Below are 13,752 nucleotides of genomic sequence, written 5' to 3'. Positions count from 1 at the left end.
AATCGAATGTAATAAGAGAAATTCTAGTAGTGATTCTTGATAGTTAATAATGAGAGAGAAGGTAATAAATTAATAGTTGTAACATTGAAGAAGCAACCCCACGGTTTCTTTATAAATCCATGACCGAAGCATAGTCTCTACACTCCAACTCCATTCCCTTTTCCTTCAGTTTGGCAATTCTTTGTATATCGTTCTTAGTTTTCATCATTTTGCTTTCTCTTTGGTAAATAAATTGTAGTGAGTAAAAAGGAGTTAAAATATCCTTTGCAAACTGTATTTATATATTTTTATGCTTAAAATATTTTTTTAATTTTTATAGTTTTACTTATTTTACTTTTTGGTTCTTACAATCTAAAATAGACCTTTTTAATTCTTATATTATTATCTTTGATCCTTTTTTTATTTATTACTTTTATAGTTTAAAATAGATATTATTGTTCTTATATTTGTAGTTTTATAATCTTTTTAGTTCTCATTGTTAATTTTTTTTATAACATTATCTGTTTTGTATTGACTTGATAGAAATATTAATTTAACTTTTTTTTATGTTTGGTGTTAGATTTATTTTGTTGAATTACTCTAAATTAGATCTCTTGACACTTTATGTTAAGTCAACACAAAATAGACAACATTATAAAACAAAATTAATGAAAGGACTAAAAAAATTAAAAAACTTGCAAGTACAAAAACTGATTAAAAAAAATTATTTTAAATTATAAAGACTAAAATTAATTAAAAAAATAAGTATATAAACTAAAAATATCTATCCTAAACTGTTAAAATACAAAAATAAAGTAAGTGAAACTATCATAATTAAAAAAATATTTTAACCTATTTTATTCAAAAGGAAAAGAAAAAAAAAAGTCACAATAGTTATACATGAGAGATCAATGTATGATTTGCAAACAATTTCTTTACAAAGTAAAAAATCAAGAGCAAAGCACAGTCTCTAGACTCTTATTGTTAATCCAACTCCATTCACTTTTCCTTTCGTTTGATAACTTAACGTATATTGGTCCTAATTTTCCTCGTTAGGTTTCCTCTTTTGATACCTTTTGCCATCTTCGATCTATTGTTGTTTTTCTAGTTAAATTGATCCTAGTTTTAAATTGCTGTTTGCGATATGCGTGTTATTAAAGTAAGATTTCACTAAGAAGGAAGATCTTTTGATGAATTGTTAGATCTGTGTTTGTTGTTCTACGGTTTATTCAGTTTTTGTTAATTTTTGCTGAAAATTGATTGTAAATCTAGGTTAGTTTCTTTGAGAACCAATGGAGGGATTGCGATCTCCAACAAGACTCAGGAGATTGAAGAGTGGTGAGATGAAAGATAGGCCTTGAATTTAATTAAATCCTCCAAACGATGGACAAAAAGATAAGATTCTCTCCTAAGAGGAGGCAGGCTAGGGTGGACAACCCTTTCAATGTTTTGCGATTTGTATGAAAATTTTATGCAAGATATGAGTACTTTCTATTTCTCCTATATTTAATTAAATTTTATGCAAGATATGAGTACTTTTTTTTAGTGAATATGAGTTCTTTCTATTCCTTCTATTTAATAAAATTTGCCCTTTCTGATTATAAAAGAATATATGTACGGATATCTGAAAGATCTTTTTTTTTTTCCCTTGCAGACACTTCGATCAGGTGACTGGCACCGTAAGTGTAGTCCTTGCAAATTTTGTGGGTTGCATGATGGAAAGCAAAAGGACAGCTCTGAAGGTATATCCTGTGCAGATGTGTATTCTTTTATCAATAAGATACTCATTTATGAAGTTATTTTCTTTCCCCACCAAAGTTGAATACTAGTTTTAATCTTAATTTGTTGATCACCAGTCCTGTCTCAAGTCCATTGGAGCCAATACTGCTCATTCTTAACAGGATTCTTATATATGTGGAAACAATTGTAAAAGGTATGATCTATTTATTTCCTTTTTTCGAATCTTGATTGCTGTATGTAAATTTATTATGTTGTTGTAAAGTAAGTTATTCTGTCATAGTAAGTTGCATGTGTTAATCTTCCGATTTTTGCGATGGTGGCCACAATTTAAAAAGCTGTCTTGTTTTACAAGATATTCATGTTGTAATATGATCTAAATTATTATTTTGACTTTCTCTAAATAGGATTTTCAATATCCTTTCCTCTTTAGGATTTCTCTCTTTGTTCGATTTGGACATACGCACACTTCTGAACTCTTTTTAACTGTACAATCTATATTTTCTATGTTTCATTTTTTTTTCTTTCTAATTTTTATCTATACTATTAATATGAAGAATTCCTTGTATGAGATTAAATAAAAATTTTATTATAGCTTATGAAAATATGAAAAAAGAAGCTTGTTTATTTGTTTATTTATTTTTATTTATTTATAATATTTAAATGGTTTAGACACATTCCAACCTCATAAACTTGTTTACAGGCCATTATACATATGTTGGCTGTTGATTTATAACTTGAATAGATTGACTTGGCAAATAGTTTGCTTTGAATTTGAAATTAGTCATTAAACTTATTTTCAAAAAGAAATATAGAAAATCACATAATCCTCTTTTCACTTTATTTTGTTTTTTTTTATTATAATTTTTTTTTATATATTTTCCATTTTTTTAAATGACATGTGAATGTATTTGACCTTCAATTTTGGGAATATATTTCCAATTATTTTTGTTTAGCAAAAAGGTATTGTATCTCCTTCCTCTCAAAAGGAATAAAAAAAATAGAAGAAAAAAATTAAAAAAAATGAATTCAAATACAGAGTTTTCTTATATAATTTCTGTAATGGGATTTTATAAACTTTGTGCTAGATATTTTTTCAATATACACTATGCTAATTTAAGATAAAGACATAAATGTAGGTTTTGAGGTATATTATTTATATGTAGCCATCTAAACTTGTCTTCAGAATGAAGAAGGGATCAGTGCTTCCACTCAAGTCTCATTTGAGGTTCTTGATAAGTAGAATGAAGAATAGATAACTCTCCTTTGGAGAGGAGGTTTAAATATGTTGTACAAGGCATTAAAATAAAAATAAAATGCACTGAAAAGTTATTTTTTAAAATGTTATCCAAACTTGGATATTCACATTTAAGTAAGTCAAAGGATCATATTATATTTCATGCATATGAAAAATCTAATATCTGTGTACCATGTGCGGTGGTAATATATCTTGGTCTAGTCAAACATCAGCCGCTTGGATTGTAAGAGATTTGTTACTGCTATTTTACAGAGAAATGATGAGATTATCAGCGTTGCATCTATCAGGTATAAATGTCTATTTAAATTTTAAATATGTTTATAAATGTTTTCATGCAAATTAAATGACGTGTGATTAATAATTAGTATGCCTGTGCTCAAAGCGAAAATTAGATATATATTCATCTCGTGAGCCCGAACAATGATTAGTTTATTTTCTATGGTGCTTTTTTTTCCAGCTGTATGGTATTGGAGTATTTGAAAATGATGGGTAGATAATATACTCCATGTGAGTACTTAGAAAAAATAAAGTAAAAGAGAAAAAATATAGATACCATAAATGATATGATGTTATGAGAAAAGGGAAAAAAATAACTAGTGAGTATAGAAGGATATGAAATCAATCACAACATATTGACTTTTACTTACTTGGATTTTAAAGGATATGTGTATTCATATTACTCTTGGATTTTAAAGATTTGGTTAAATATCTATGATTCTTATTCCAGCCATCTGATTGTGGTGGGCTCATAGCTAACGTTATTTGCCTCTTTTTGAGGTTTTGCGGTTGTTTTGCAGCCATATTTATTGTATTTATTTTTTCAATTTTTTTATATTAATGATCACAAGGAAATTGTGAGTACAAATTAAAACCGATCATTTTGGTTTTGCGCTTCAAAATTAACTTACGTTTTATATGGCTATTGTTGCTATTTGTCTGCCACCCAACTTTCTAGAAGCCTTGTTATTGGTCATACCAATCGTCTAAAAATTGATAATGGGCAAGAATTTGTTGGTATTCCCTAACACAAAAATATTGCAGAAAAAGATAGCAAAGCGTAATTTTCCTGAGAATTATATTCCAACAAAAGGAACGTTTTGGTACACACCGGATAAGTCCTTTTTGATTTGTGGTTGTCTTATGGGAATATTTGATGAAATGCTTGTATGAGACTTCTATGTGTTTTGTGTAAAAAGAATAATATGGATGAGGCATTTAGTTTAAATATTACTATACTATCTGGCACTAGGTGCCTAACTTAGTGATATTAAGGCAAAGTGAGTATAGAAGAATATGAAATCAATCACAACATATTGACTTTTACTTACTTGCATATTAGATACATGATTTCCATATTTTTTTATATGATTTGATTGGTAAAGTTTGTATTATTGAACCATGTTAGTTGCCATAGAAAATATTGGAGAAGTGTTTTAATCCTTGGTTTTCAAAATTTTATAATAGCATATCTCAGTAGTGAAAAAAAATGTTTAATTCTTGAAACTTTGGAATTGTTGGAAAAAGTGACAATTTGCTAAATAACAAAACCATCTATAAAGAGCCATTTGCAATCTCTAATAACAATGTGCAAAACAAAATTACTAAGTGTTCTCATTCACACATCATGCAGAATATAAATTTGAGCCGTAGGAATTTAATAACTAGGAGTTAAAACAGAATTTCTTCCAAAAGTGACATCTGCCCAATTATGCCAATAGAGGTATTTAAAAATCTACCATCTTTTTTCTTATATGCATATACGTAGTCAATCATTTTGCACTTAATAAAAAAGTTGTAGAAAACGTATCATGTATTCACTATTACAAAATGACTATTCGACGATAAGTTTTATACATCGGTTTGGTTAACAATCAATGTATATAGAGTGTGGCGGTCACAATATTATAAATAAATGTAAAATTTTTTACATCAGATTAGTAATGATTGATGTGAAAAACAAAACTAGGCTATTCTATATCGGTCATGATAGAACCATTGTAGTATTGTGTACATATCCATTTTATTTTTCTTCCATCGCACTCAATCTCTTTCTCTAAACATTCTTCTCACCATTCTTTTTATCTGGTGAATACCATTGTCTTCTTGTTTCAATGACGAACCCTAACACTGGAAAAAATCTCTCTTCCCTAGCTTTTTCCTTTTCCCTTTTCATCTTCCTATAGCGCATCCTTCCCTTTTCTTCCAACTCTTCAATATTCCTAATGTTCTCTCTATTGGTACTTTCTTGTCTCCGTTCGATATACACCAATGGACTCATATGTCAACGTCGTTTGCTCCCTCTTCACTAACCCTAACTCTTCGCCATTGGTAGTGTTCATTTGTTCTCTTCTCCCTAGCTAAAACTGTCTCAACAACATTGATTACATGTGTTTTTTTTTTTTTTTCTCTCCTTGATCAAGGAATGTGTGCCTGGAACTGTTTGCTTTCTGGTAATGGTAGGTTTTATTATTTTGAATGTTCAATGTGTTGAGTGTAAATTAAGATTGGGAAGTTAAAGATGTAGATGAAAAACTGTGGTAACATTTAGTGTGTCACTGCTTTCTGCAAATATTCTAATGACTAATTATGCAACTTTGACTGAGTTTATGCATATTGCTCCATGAATTAAGGTAACATTAGGAATATTGCTTCTGAGAGTAGAGTACCAAAAGTTGTTATTTTGAATGTGGATATTTTGGTAGGGGTTGATGGTGAAGATGAAAGAGATGGGGTAAGTGAAGAGGAATGAAAAGATGAAGCTTGTGATGGAAACATTTTGACTATTAAGGTTCCGATTGTAGAGGCAACTAATAACATGCATATTAAAGTGGAAGACTTGAGTGATGAAGGCATTTTAGGAAATAAATCGATATGTAGTTTGATATGTTTCCTGAAATTCCTTTATCACTCAAGTCCTTGCTCCATTTTTACATCCATGTTGCCACTTGTCTATCCAATTGGGACCTTTATAGTCGTAATGTCCCCATCACAATCTTCATTTTGTGCTTCCTCTTCACTTTCCCCATCTCTTCCATCTTCCCTAGCAATCCCTAGTGAAATATCCACATTCAAAACAACTACTTCTGCTACTATACTCTCAGAAGCAATATTCACGGTGTTCCCAAATTCATAAAGTAAGCACTCCACAAACATAATCAAATTGCATAATTAGCAATGAGAATATTTGTAGAGAGCACTAACACACTACTGTTACTACAAATTGTCATCTCCACCTTCAATTTCCCTAACTTATTTACATTTAACATAAAAAAAACTCTAACATTTCCATCTCAACTTTCAAAATAAAAATCCCTACAACAAAGCAAATAGTTCCACACATATTTTAGATTGAGGGGGAGAGGAAAAAAAGGCACATGTAATCAATGTTGCTAAGACAATTCCTAATTGAGAGGAAGAGAAAAAAAAAAAAAAAAAAAGGCACGGATAATGGTGATGTGTTGGAGTCAGTAAGAAAGGAGTGAACGACGTCGTCACCATATGAGTCCAATGATATATGTCAACATATGAGCCCAACATATGTCTATTTGACAGAATGACCTATCAATAGGGAGAACGTTAAGACAAGTGAAGAGGAGAAAAAGAAGAGCGAAGGTGGGTTGAAGAGGGGAAGACAAGAAGAGGGAAGAAAAAATCTTACCAGTGTTAGGGACTATTAGTGAAGAATGAAGACAGTGGTGTTCACTAAAGAAGAAGAATGATGAGAAAAAAGTTTTGAGAAAGAGATTAAGCCCGACTAAGAAAATGAAAATGTAGGATATGTGAACAAAACTACACTTTTTCTATAAAGAACCAATGTGGAATACTTTGGTTTTGATATTTTACATCAATCAAATGCTAACCAAATGAAAAACTATTTGCATTTATTTACAAAATTACAACTGCCACACTTTTTGCATTAATTGTTAACTAACCGTTGAAGAAAGCCCGTCGTAGTATAGTTTTTTTTTTTAGTGTATTCAAAAAAAAAATTATGACTTTGTTAATATGTGCAAAATGATTGACTATCTATATAACATTAAAAAAAATACATTTCTTGACATTACTATTTAAGGGTGACAAAATGAGTTATGACCGGTACGTCGAGTTAAAAATTTTAGTCTATCACTTGACTTGTCCTATCTTCCTTGTCATGGGGGTTCAAATGGCAAGCTAGGAAAAGTTGGGCTGCTAGCCTATTTAATTAATATTTTATATTATTATTTTGTAATTCATGGTGTATGTGTCACTTTGTGTTGAGGTATAGTTTTATTTTTGAAAGACTATTAGTACATGTATTGTAATTCTTGAGGATTCGTATAATTTTTTATATCTTAAAGATTATGGGCAATAATCTTGATTTAAAAATAATAACTTTTAATAATTTATAATTTATTATTAGATTTGTAATCTTGAAATTGAAAGACAAATTTTAAATCATGGATATTTTAATTAAATTTGTCATTTGCTATTAAAAAATAAATTTGTTAATTTAAATTAATGATAAAATAAAAGAAATATATTTTTTAAATTTTGACTGGTTAGCCTGCCAATCCACCAACTTGGCCCTAGGTGGGGTTAGCCAAGATTTATAGCTTGTTTTTATTGGCCAAGAATTGAAAGCTTTGATATTCAAACATCAAACTTACTAAATCCATTCAAGTGGAATCACACCATCAATCCCTCCTCATGAATCTTCCTTGAAATGAACCTAATCATCGATCCGATCCTTTTCACTACATTCTCTTTGAGCTACGTGATCTCCTCCTTCCTCACCATGTTAATTAGGGATGACAATAGAGCAAAGTGAGTATAGATTTTAATATCTTCATCTATGTTCTTATTCCAAGATTTTATACCCATCTTTATCCCCCATATTTGACAGGTATACAATTTGCATCATATCTTTATACCTATCAGGTATTGGATATATATATCCATACTCATCTTGTATTCACTTAAAAATTAATTAAATATTCTTTTACAAAAGAAATATAAAAAAGAATTTCAATAGAGTAATAGTTATAAAATTATTTAACATAAATTTAAAATAAAGAAAGAATAACATAAATTCCAAGTAAATTATATAATAAAAAAAAATATAACTTTTTAGAAATTTAAAACAGTATAAATATAGGATATATATATATATATATACTCTTATATTGGTCTTCCTACCAGATTTAATAAATTACGCATTATTCATACTTTGTTCGATTAAATCAAATATTTTATGGCAAAATCAAAATGAATTTAAAAATTATCCACAATACAAATTTACTCATCAATATCCTTCTGCTTGCCACACGTTCCGGTGTGAGGCAAAGATCTCCGCCATGCACGTTTGTCTATTAGATGCCAATGAAGAAGGGAAGTTTACTTGGGAGTTGCCAACCGGTGCTGACGTAACTACTAGAGAAAAACAATGTACATGCCACTTATGATCGTTCTAGTTTTTTTTTTTTTTTTTTTTTTTTTTCTTATTGAAGGCTCCACTTGTTCTTTTTTGTAATTTGCCAGGGTCTTCTTTTGTACTCACCTTCAAGTCATAGATATCTTTCTTTTTAGCCTTTGCAAGATATGGATTTCCAGATCTGATTTGATCAGGTATATATGTTAAGTGGATTACTTTGTAGATCTGTAGAAGTAAGAAAAATAAAAAGAAAAATAAAAATAAAAATGGAAGAAGAGGGAATTTTATTATATTAGTAAGTGTGTCCTACATTAATTTTAGTATTAGTAGCCTTATTAGTCATTTTTTTTAATATTTTTTTTTGTAATTTATTAAATAATATATTGCGTTAAGTACAAAGTTTATGAAACAAGTGAAAATAGTCAAATTTCACCATGTATTCAATTATCGTCGCGAGGTAAAATAAACTAATGGGAAAGGTGGAAAACTATTATGTAACTATTAGATGGTACTTTCCTATCGAATTGCTGGTCTTGTAGTGCCTTTCATATTTTACCAAAGTCGGACACCTAACAATATATAACATCACAACCACACTAGCTAATATAACATCCCAACCACACTATATATATTTCACATATTATCTTTGGAATTCACACGATACGATAGTTTTGTTCCCAAGAGCAAAGATATTTATTAAAAAAGGTCTGATAATTCCATAAATTAATTTTGGTAACCTAAAAAACATATTAAAGAATTCATCCAAAATTTTCCATTTTTTTTCATATTTATAATCATAAAAGAAATACAATTTAAAGAGGGGCTAGTAAAGAGTAGAAACCATGTTTACTTGTTTAGAATCCTTCCTTCACATTGTAGATTAAGTTTTGACATGTTAATTGCTCATTTTTTTTATGTAGAAATCTGCATACTGTTAGCTACTCAATTATACACTGCGGTACATACATAGAACTTATATAATGTCTGGATTGACTTAATAATCAGTTATTTTTTCTTATCGAAAGCATATCAACAAATTAATAGTTGATTTTATTCTTTCGATTTTAGAATAGAATTGATTTCAAGTGTCAAGTGCTTCCAAGTGTCTGGATTGACTTATACTATCAGTGAATTTGGATCACTAAAACGCCGAGGTATCTATATCTTTGCTGCATCTGATTAACTTTGAAAATGCTCATCAGTTTCACTTTTCTAGTTTGTTGTTTATATTATATAATTAATTCGCTTTATAATTCACTCAAAACTATAGTTACTAATTACTATGTTCGATGTCATACGCACGCATATATAGAGGATAAGGATGAAGACTACATATCAAGTACTGTTATGTGGTTTGGAACTCATGAATGTACTTGTTTCTTGTGTACAACATCATCATCATCCAGAAGAGTTTAGTTACGTTACCAATATAAGAAAACCCACCAAATGCGTAGGAATCAAGAGGGTATAAAACAGTCAATAACCCGTGGCTTCACATGTAAGTTTATGTAAGTAGGATAGATTGAAAGCGTGAATAGCCGGAGTAGGGATTACTTTATGGCTTATACACACATGGGTTTAGTTTCTCCTACGAGAGAAAATGCGTGACAAAGACATAGGACCGAGTGGACATGTTTTTCTTGCATGATTGCACTGAAAAGGAATTTATGGGAAATTACATGAGAAGCATTACTGTTCAAGTCACCATACTCCAAGCAACCCCTTTTATTTAAACTGGTCTCATTTTCTTCCAATCTTTCACCTACTATGACCCAACAGTAGCACACACATCACCCAATGGGATGGCTTCAGTCCCTTCTCTGTCCATTGAAGAAGATCTGGGATCGACTTCACTCAAGCCATAGAAAGAGTAAGCATGCATTTTAATTTCAATTTTAGACACATTTCATAGTTCATACCATAAATGATTCAATCTTAAATTATGCAATTGACATTTTTTCTCCTTCAATTTGTTTTCGTTTATCAGCTTTTGTTACCTTAATTAAATATGTTAATATATATTTGCATTATTGATTCATAAACATAGCAATTTCATATATTCATATCATTGGTCTTCATTTTATTCAGAAAAATAATACCTATAAGTTTTTTATTTGTTTTGTAATATAGGGAGCGGAATATACATTCTCTATAAAGATGTGAAGTCTTGCCCTTGCGAAGATGTGCATGTCCTCTGGTCAATATTGGTGGAGTCAGGCGCGATCCCTACTTCTTTGCCATCAAAATGATCGAGTCTAATTTACCATAGTAATTAAAGAGAGAAAATATTGATGTAGTTTCCTTTTAACTCTCTAGTACATGAAAATGTACATCATTTAAGTGCTCGATTTCTAGGTGGTTTTGTATTTGTATTTCTATAGATTCAATGAAAGTGGTTTCCGATATTTCAGAGGCTGAACGAGTTGTAAATTGCTCATCGCTTCTTCAATTCTTTTACCCCCAAAGTAAATCATACTTGTAAATTGGTGATATATATGTTGATTGATGACTATTGGAAATATTAAAAAAAAAATTAAATTATATGTTATGCTATTTTTTAGGAAAATAAAAGTCATGTTGACTAGTAGGATTTATTTGCTATTTTCTAGGCACTAAGAGCACTAGTTTGTTAGTGGTTATAGTGGCCTACATTTACGTACATTTCCGTTCACTTATGTGCTTTATAAAAGCAATTGCACTCTTCAATAAAATACATGCAGTTTCATATTCCTCTGTTCCACACTCAATTTTCTCCGTTCCACTCTCTCAACCTTTCCTTCAATAAAATAACCAACAAATTGGTATCTAGAGCTACATCTTACGGGACCTGAAATGGATGCCGAAACAAGTTTTTCTCAAGTTGCTCCTCCTATCTTTGATGGAGATAACTATGACCTCTGGGCCATAAAAATGCAGAACTTCCTAGAGGCTTTGGATCTTTGGGAAGCAGTGGAGGAGGATTACGAAATTGCTCCGCTGCCCGACAACCCCACTATAACCCAGATGAAAACCCACAAGGAAAAAAAAACCAGGAAAGCAAAGGCAAAGGCATGTTTATTTTCTGGTGTTTCAAAAATAATTTTCACCAGGATCATGTCTCACAACACAGCAAAAGCAATTTGGGATTACTTGAAGGAAGAATATGCAGGAGATGAGAGGATTAGAAGCATGCAAGTATTGAATTTAATGAGAGAATTTGAGCTGCAGCGAATGAAAGAATCAGACACCATAAAAGAGTACTCAAATACGTTGCTTGGCATTGCCAACAAAGTACGATTGCTGGGCACAGCTTTTTCTGATTCAAGAATTGTTGAAAAAATTCTTGTATCAGTACCAGAGAGATATGAAGCTTCTATAGCTACCTTGGAGAACACAAAGGATCTATCTAAGATCACTTTGGCAGAGGTGATGCATGCCTTACAGGCCCAAGAGCAAAGAAGACTTATGAGGCAAGAAGGATCTGTGGAGGGTGCTTTTCAAGTCAAATTCCAGAGCAATGGCAACAAACAGAAGAAGAAGCAGAACAATGATACCAGACCTGGAAGATTAAACAAGATCAACAACACGAGTAGTAATACTCAGGTTTTTCCACCTTGTCCTCATTGTAAGAAAACCAATCATCCACAAAAAAGGTGTTGGTGGAGACCAGATGTAAAGTGTCATAAGTGTGGGCAGCTGGGACACATGGAAAAGATTTGCAAATCTCATCAACAACAAGGAGAAGTTAAGGTTGCTGAGGATCAATCACAAGAGGAACAATTGTTTGCTGTTGTAGGGCCCGATTGTCCACCTTTTGTACCACCATAGTATGATATTGTCCGCTTTGGGCCCAAGCCCGCACGGTTTTGTTTTTGGGCTCCTTCCCAAAAGGCCTCATACTATGTGGAATGGTGGACACTTATAAACTAGCCAATGTTTCTTCATTTTACCGATGTGGGACTTGGGATGAATCCCAACAAACCTCCCCTCAGACCAAGGACCACATGTCTCGTGATCTCTTCCCCTCAAGCGATAATCCGTCACCATCTTGTACCGCCGAACACCACAATATCAGGAAGACTTTCGACACAAGGCACCAAGTTCGAATCTCCATCGCGAGGCACAACACTGAGGGTCTTCCCGCATCAAACCCAGACGAACCGTTGGCTCTGATACCACTTGTTGCGGAAACGTCTAGCAAATTTTAAACCAAAAGCAAAACAAGAAAGAAAGAACACCAAGAATTTAACGAGGTTCAGCCAATTATGCCTACTTCCTCGGACACTACCAAATATATTTCACTAAGAAATATTACAATAGAGAGAGAAGAGAAAACTACAAGCCTTAGAAGTTACAAATGAACTTGTAGTTGGGATGATCTCAAAGTGAAGGGAAGGGTTTCTATATATAGAACCTAAGGCACTACACATTCCCAAACCTATCCAATGTGGGACTAATTTGGCCACATCAAAAAAAACTTTTTCGATGTGGGACTAAATTTGCCACACCATATTCAACAAATCTCCACCTTGGCAAATTTCATATTTTCAAATCTCTCATCTTTGATAGTGTCTACCAATGCAGTCTTCAAATTTTGATAATATTAATCAAGTCCAAACAGTGTTGGAACTTGATTGAATCTACTACCTTTGTCAACATATCAGCTGGATTCTCTGTGGTCCTTATCTTCTGGATAGCCACTCCACCTTCTTCGATAATCTCTCTTATGAAGTGGTAACGAACATCAATATGCTTCGTCCTTGCATGGTAAGTTTGATTCTTTGCCAACATGATTGCACTTTGACTATCACAATGCACCTTCACATGCTTTTGTAGAATTCCTAATTCACCAAGCAACCCTTGAAGCCAAATTGCTTCCTTCACAGCCTCTGTCAAAGCCATATACTCTGCCTCTGTTGTAGACAAAGCTACAGTTGACTGTAAAGTAGACCTCCAACATACCGGTGTTTTTGCCAAAGTAAAAACATAGCCAGTAGTTGATCGACGATTATCCAGATCTCCAGCATAGTTGGAATCACAATATCCAACCACATTTTGACCATCTTGTTCCTGCCGCATATGCCATAACTTGGCCGACTCCAACTCCTTCTCGTCACTGGATGCCACTGCTGCAGTTCCAATAATAGTAGTACCTTGGTAATAGTACAACCTATTATTTTTCCGAACTCCTTTCATTACCACCAGAGCTCCAGAGATTATCTTCATTACTCCACCTTCTGCGTGCACCGTGAAACCCTTCTCTTCTAAGGCTCCCACAGAAATGAGATTTCTTGATAAACTCGGGACAAAACGAACATCCTTCAAAGTTCTGATTGCTCCATCACGATTCTTCAATCGAATAGAACCAATCCCATGTGTGGTAAGAGGA

At 32.0% G+C, this 13,752-nt stretch overlaps 1 protein-coding gene across 2 annotated transcripts; it reads left to right on the top strand.

Annotated features, from left to right (window-relative positions):
- Positions 1–607: 607 nt before the first annotated feature.
- Positions 608–12,415, top strand: LOC114915798 (uncharacterized). Of its 2 annotated transcripts, XM_083059326.1 has the most exons (7): positions 608–1,317; positions 1,634–1,721; positions 1,836–1,912; positions 3,227–3,261; positions 4,605–8,398; positions 8,492–9,538; positions 10,515–12,415. In XM_083059326.1, the coding sequence occupies exon 7, from the start codon at positions 11,217–11,219 to the stop codon at positions 12,189–12,191; it is 975 nt and encodes a 324-aa protein (XP_082915452.1). In that variant the 5' UTR covers positions 608–1,317; positions 1,634–1,721; positions 1,836–1,912; positions 3,227–3,261; positions 4,605–8,398; positions 8,492–9,538; positions 10,515–11,216; the 3' UTR covers positions 12,192–12,415. The 2 variants fall into 2 exon arrangements, with proteins under 2 accessions (XP_082915452.1, XP_082915451.1); XM_083059325.1 differs by lacking the exons at positions 608–1,317; positions 1,634–1,721; positions 1,836–1,912; ... (1 more) ...; positions 4,605–8,398; positions 8,492–9,538 and adding an exon at positions 9,594–10,254.
- Positions 12,416–13,752: the final 1,337 nt, after the last annotated feature.

Source organism: Cajanus cajan, chromosome 6 (assembly GCF_000230855.2).
Source record: "Cajanus cajan strain Asha chromosome 6, NIPB_CcT2T_4, whole genome shotgun sequence".
Taxonomy (NCBI): Eukaryota; Viridiplantae; Streptophyta; class Magnoliopsida; order Fabales; family Fabaceae; genus Cajanus; species Cajanus cajan.
The sequence above is the reverse complement of the archived record's forward strand: the minus strand, read 5'-3'. Positions and strand labels throughout refer to the sequence as shown.

Coding starts and splice junctions, on each gene's coding strand:
- LOC114915798 (XM_083059326.1), top strand. CDS start 11,217: ATGGATGCCGAAACAAGTTTTTCTCAAGTTGCTCCTCCTATCTTTGAT.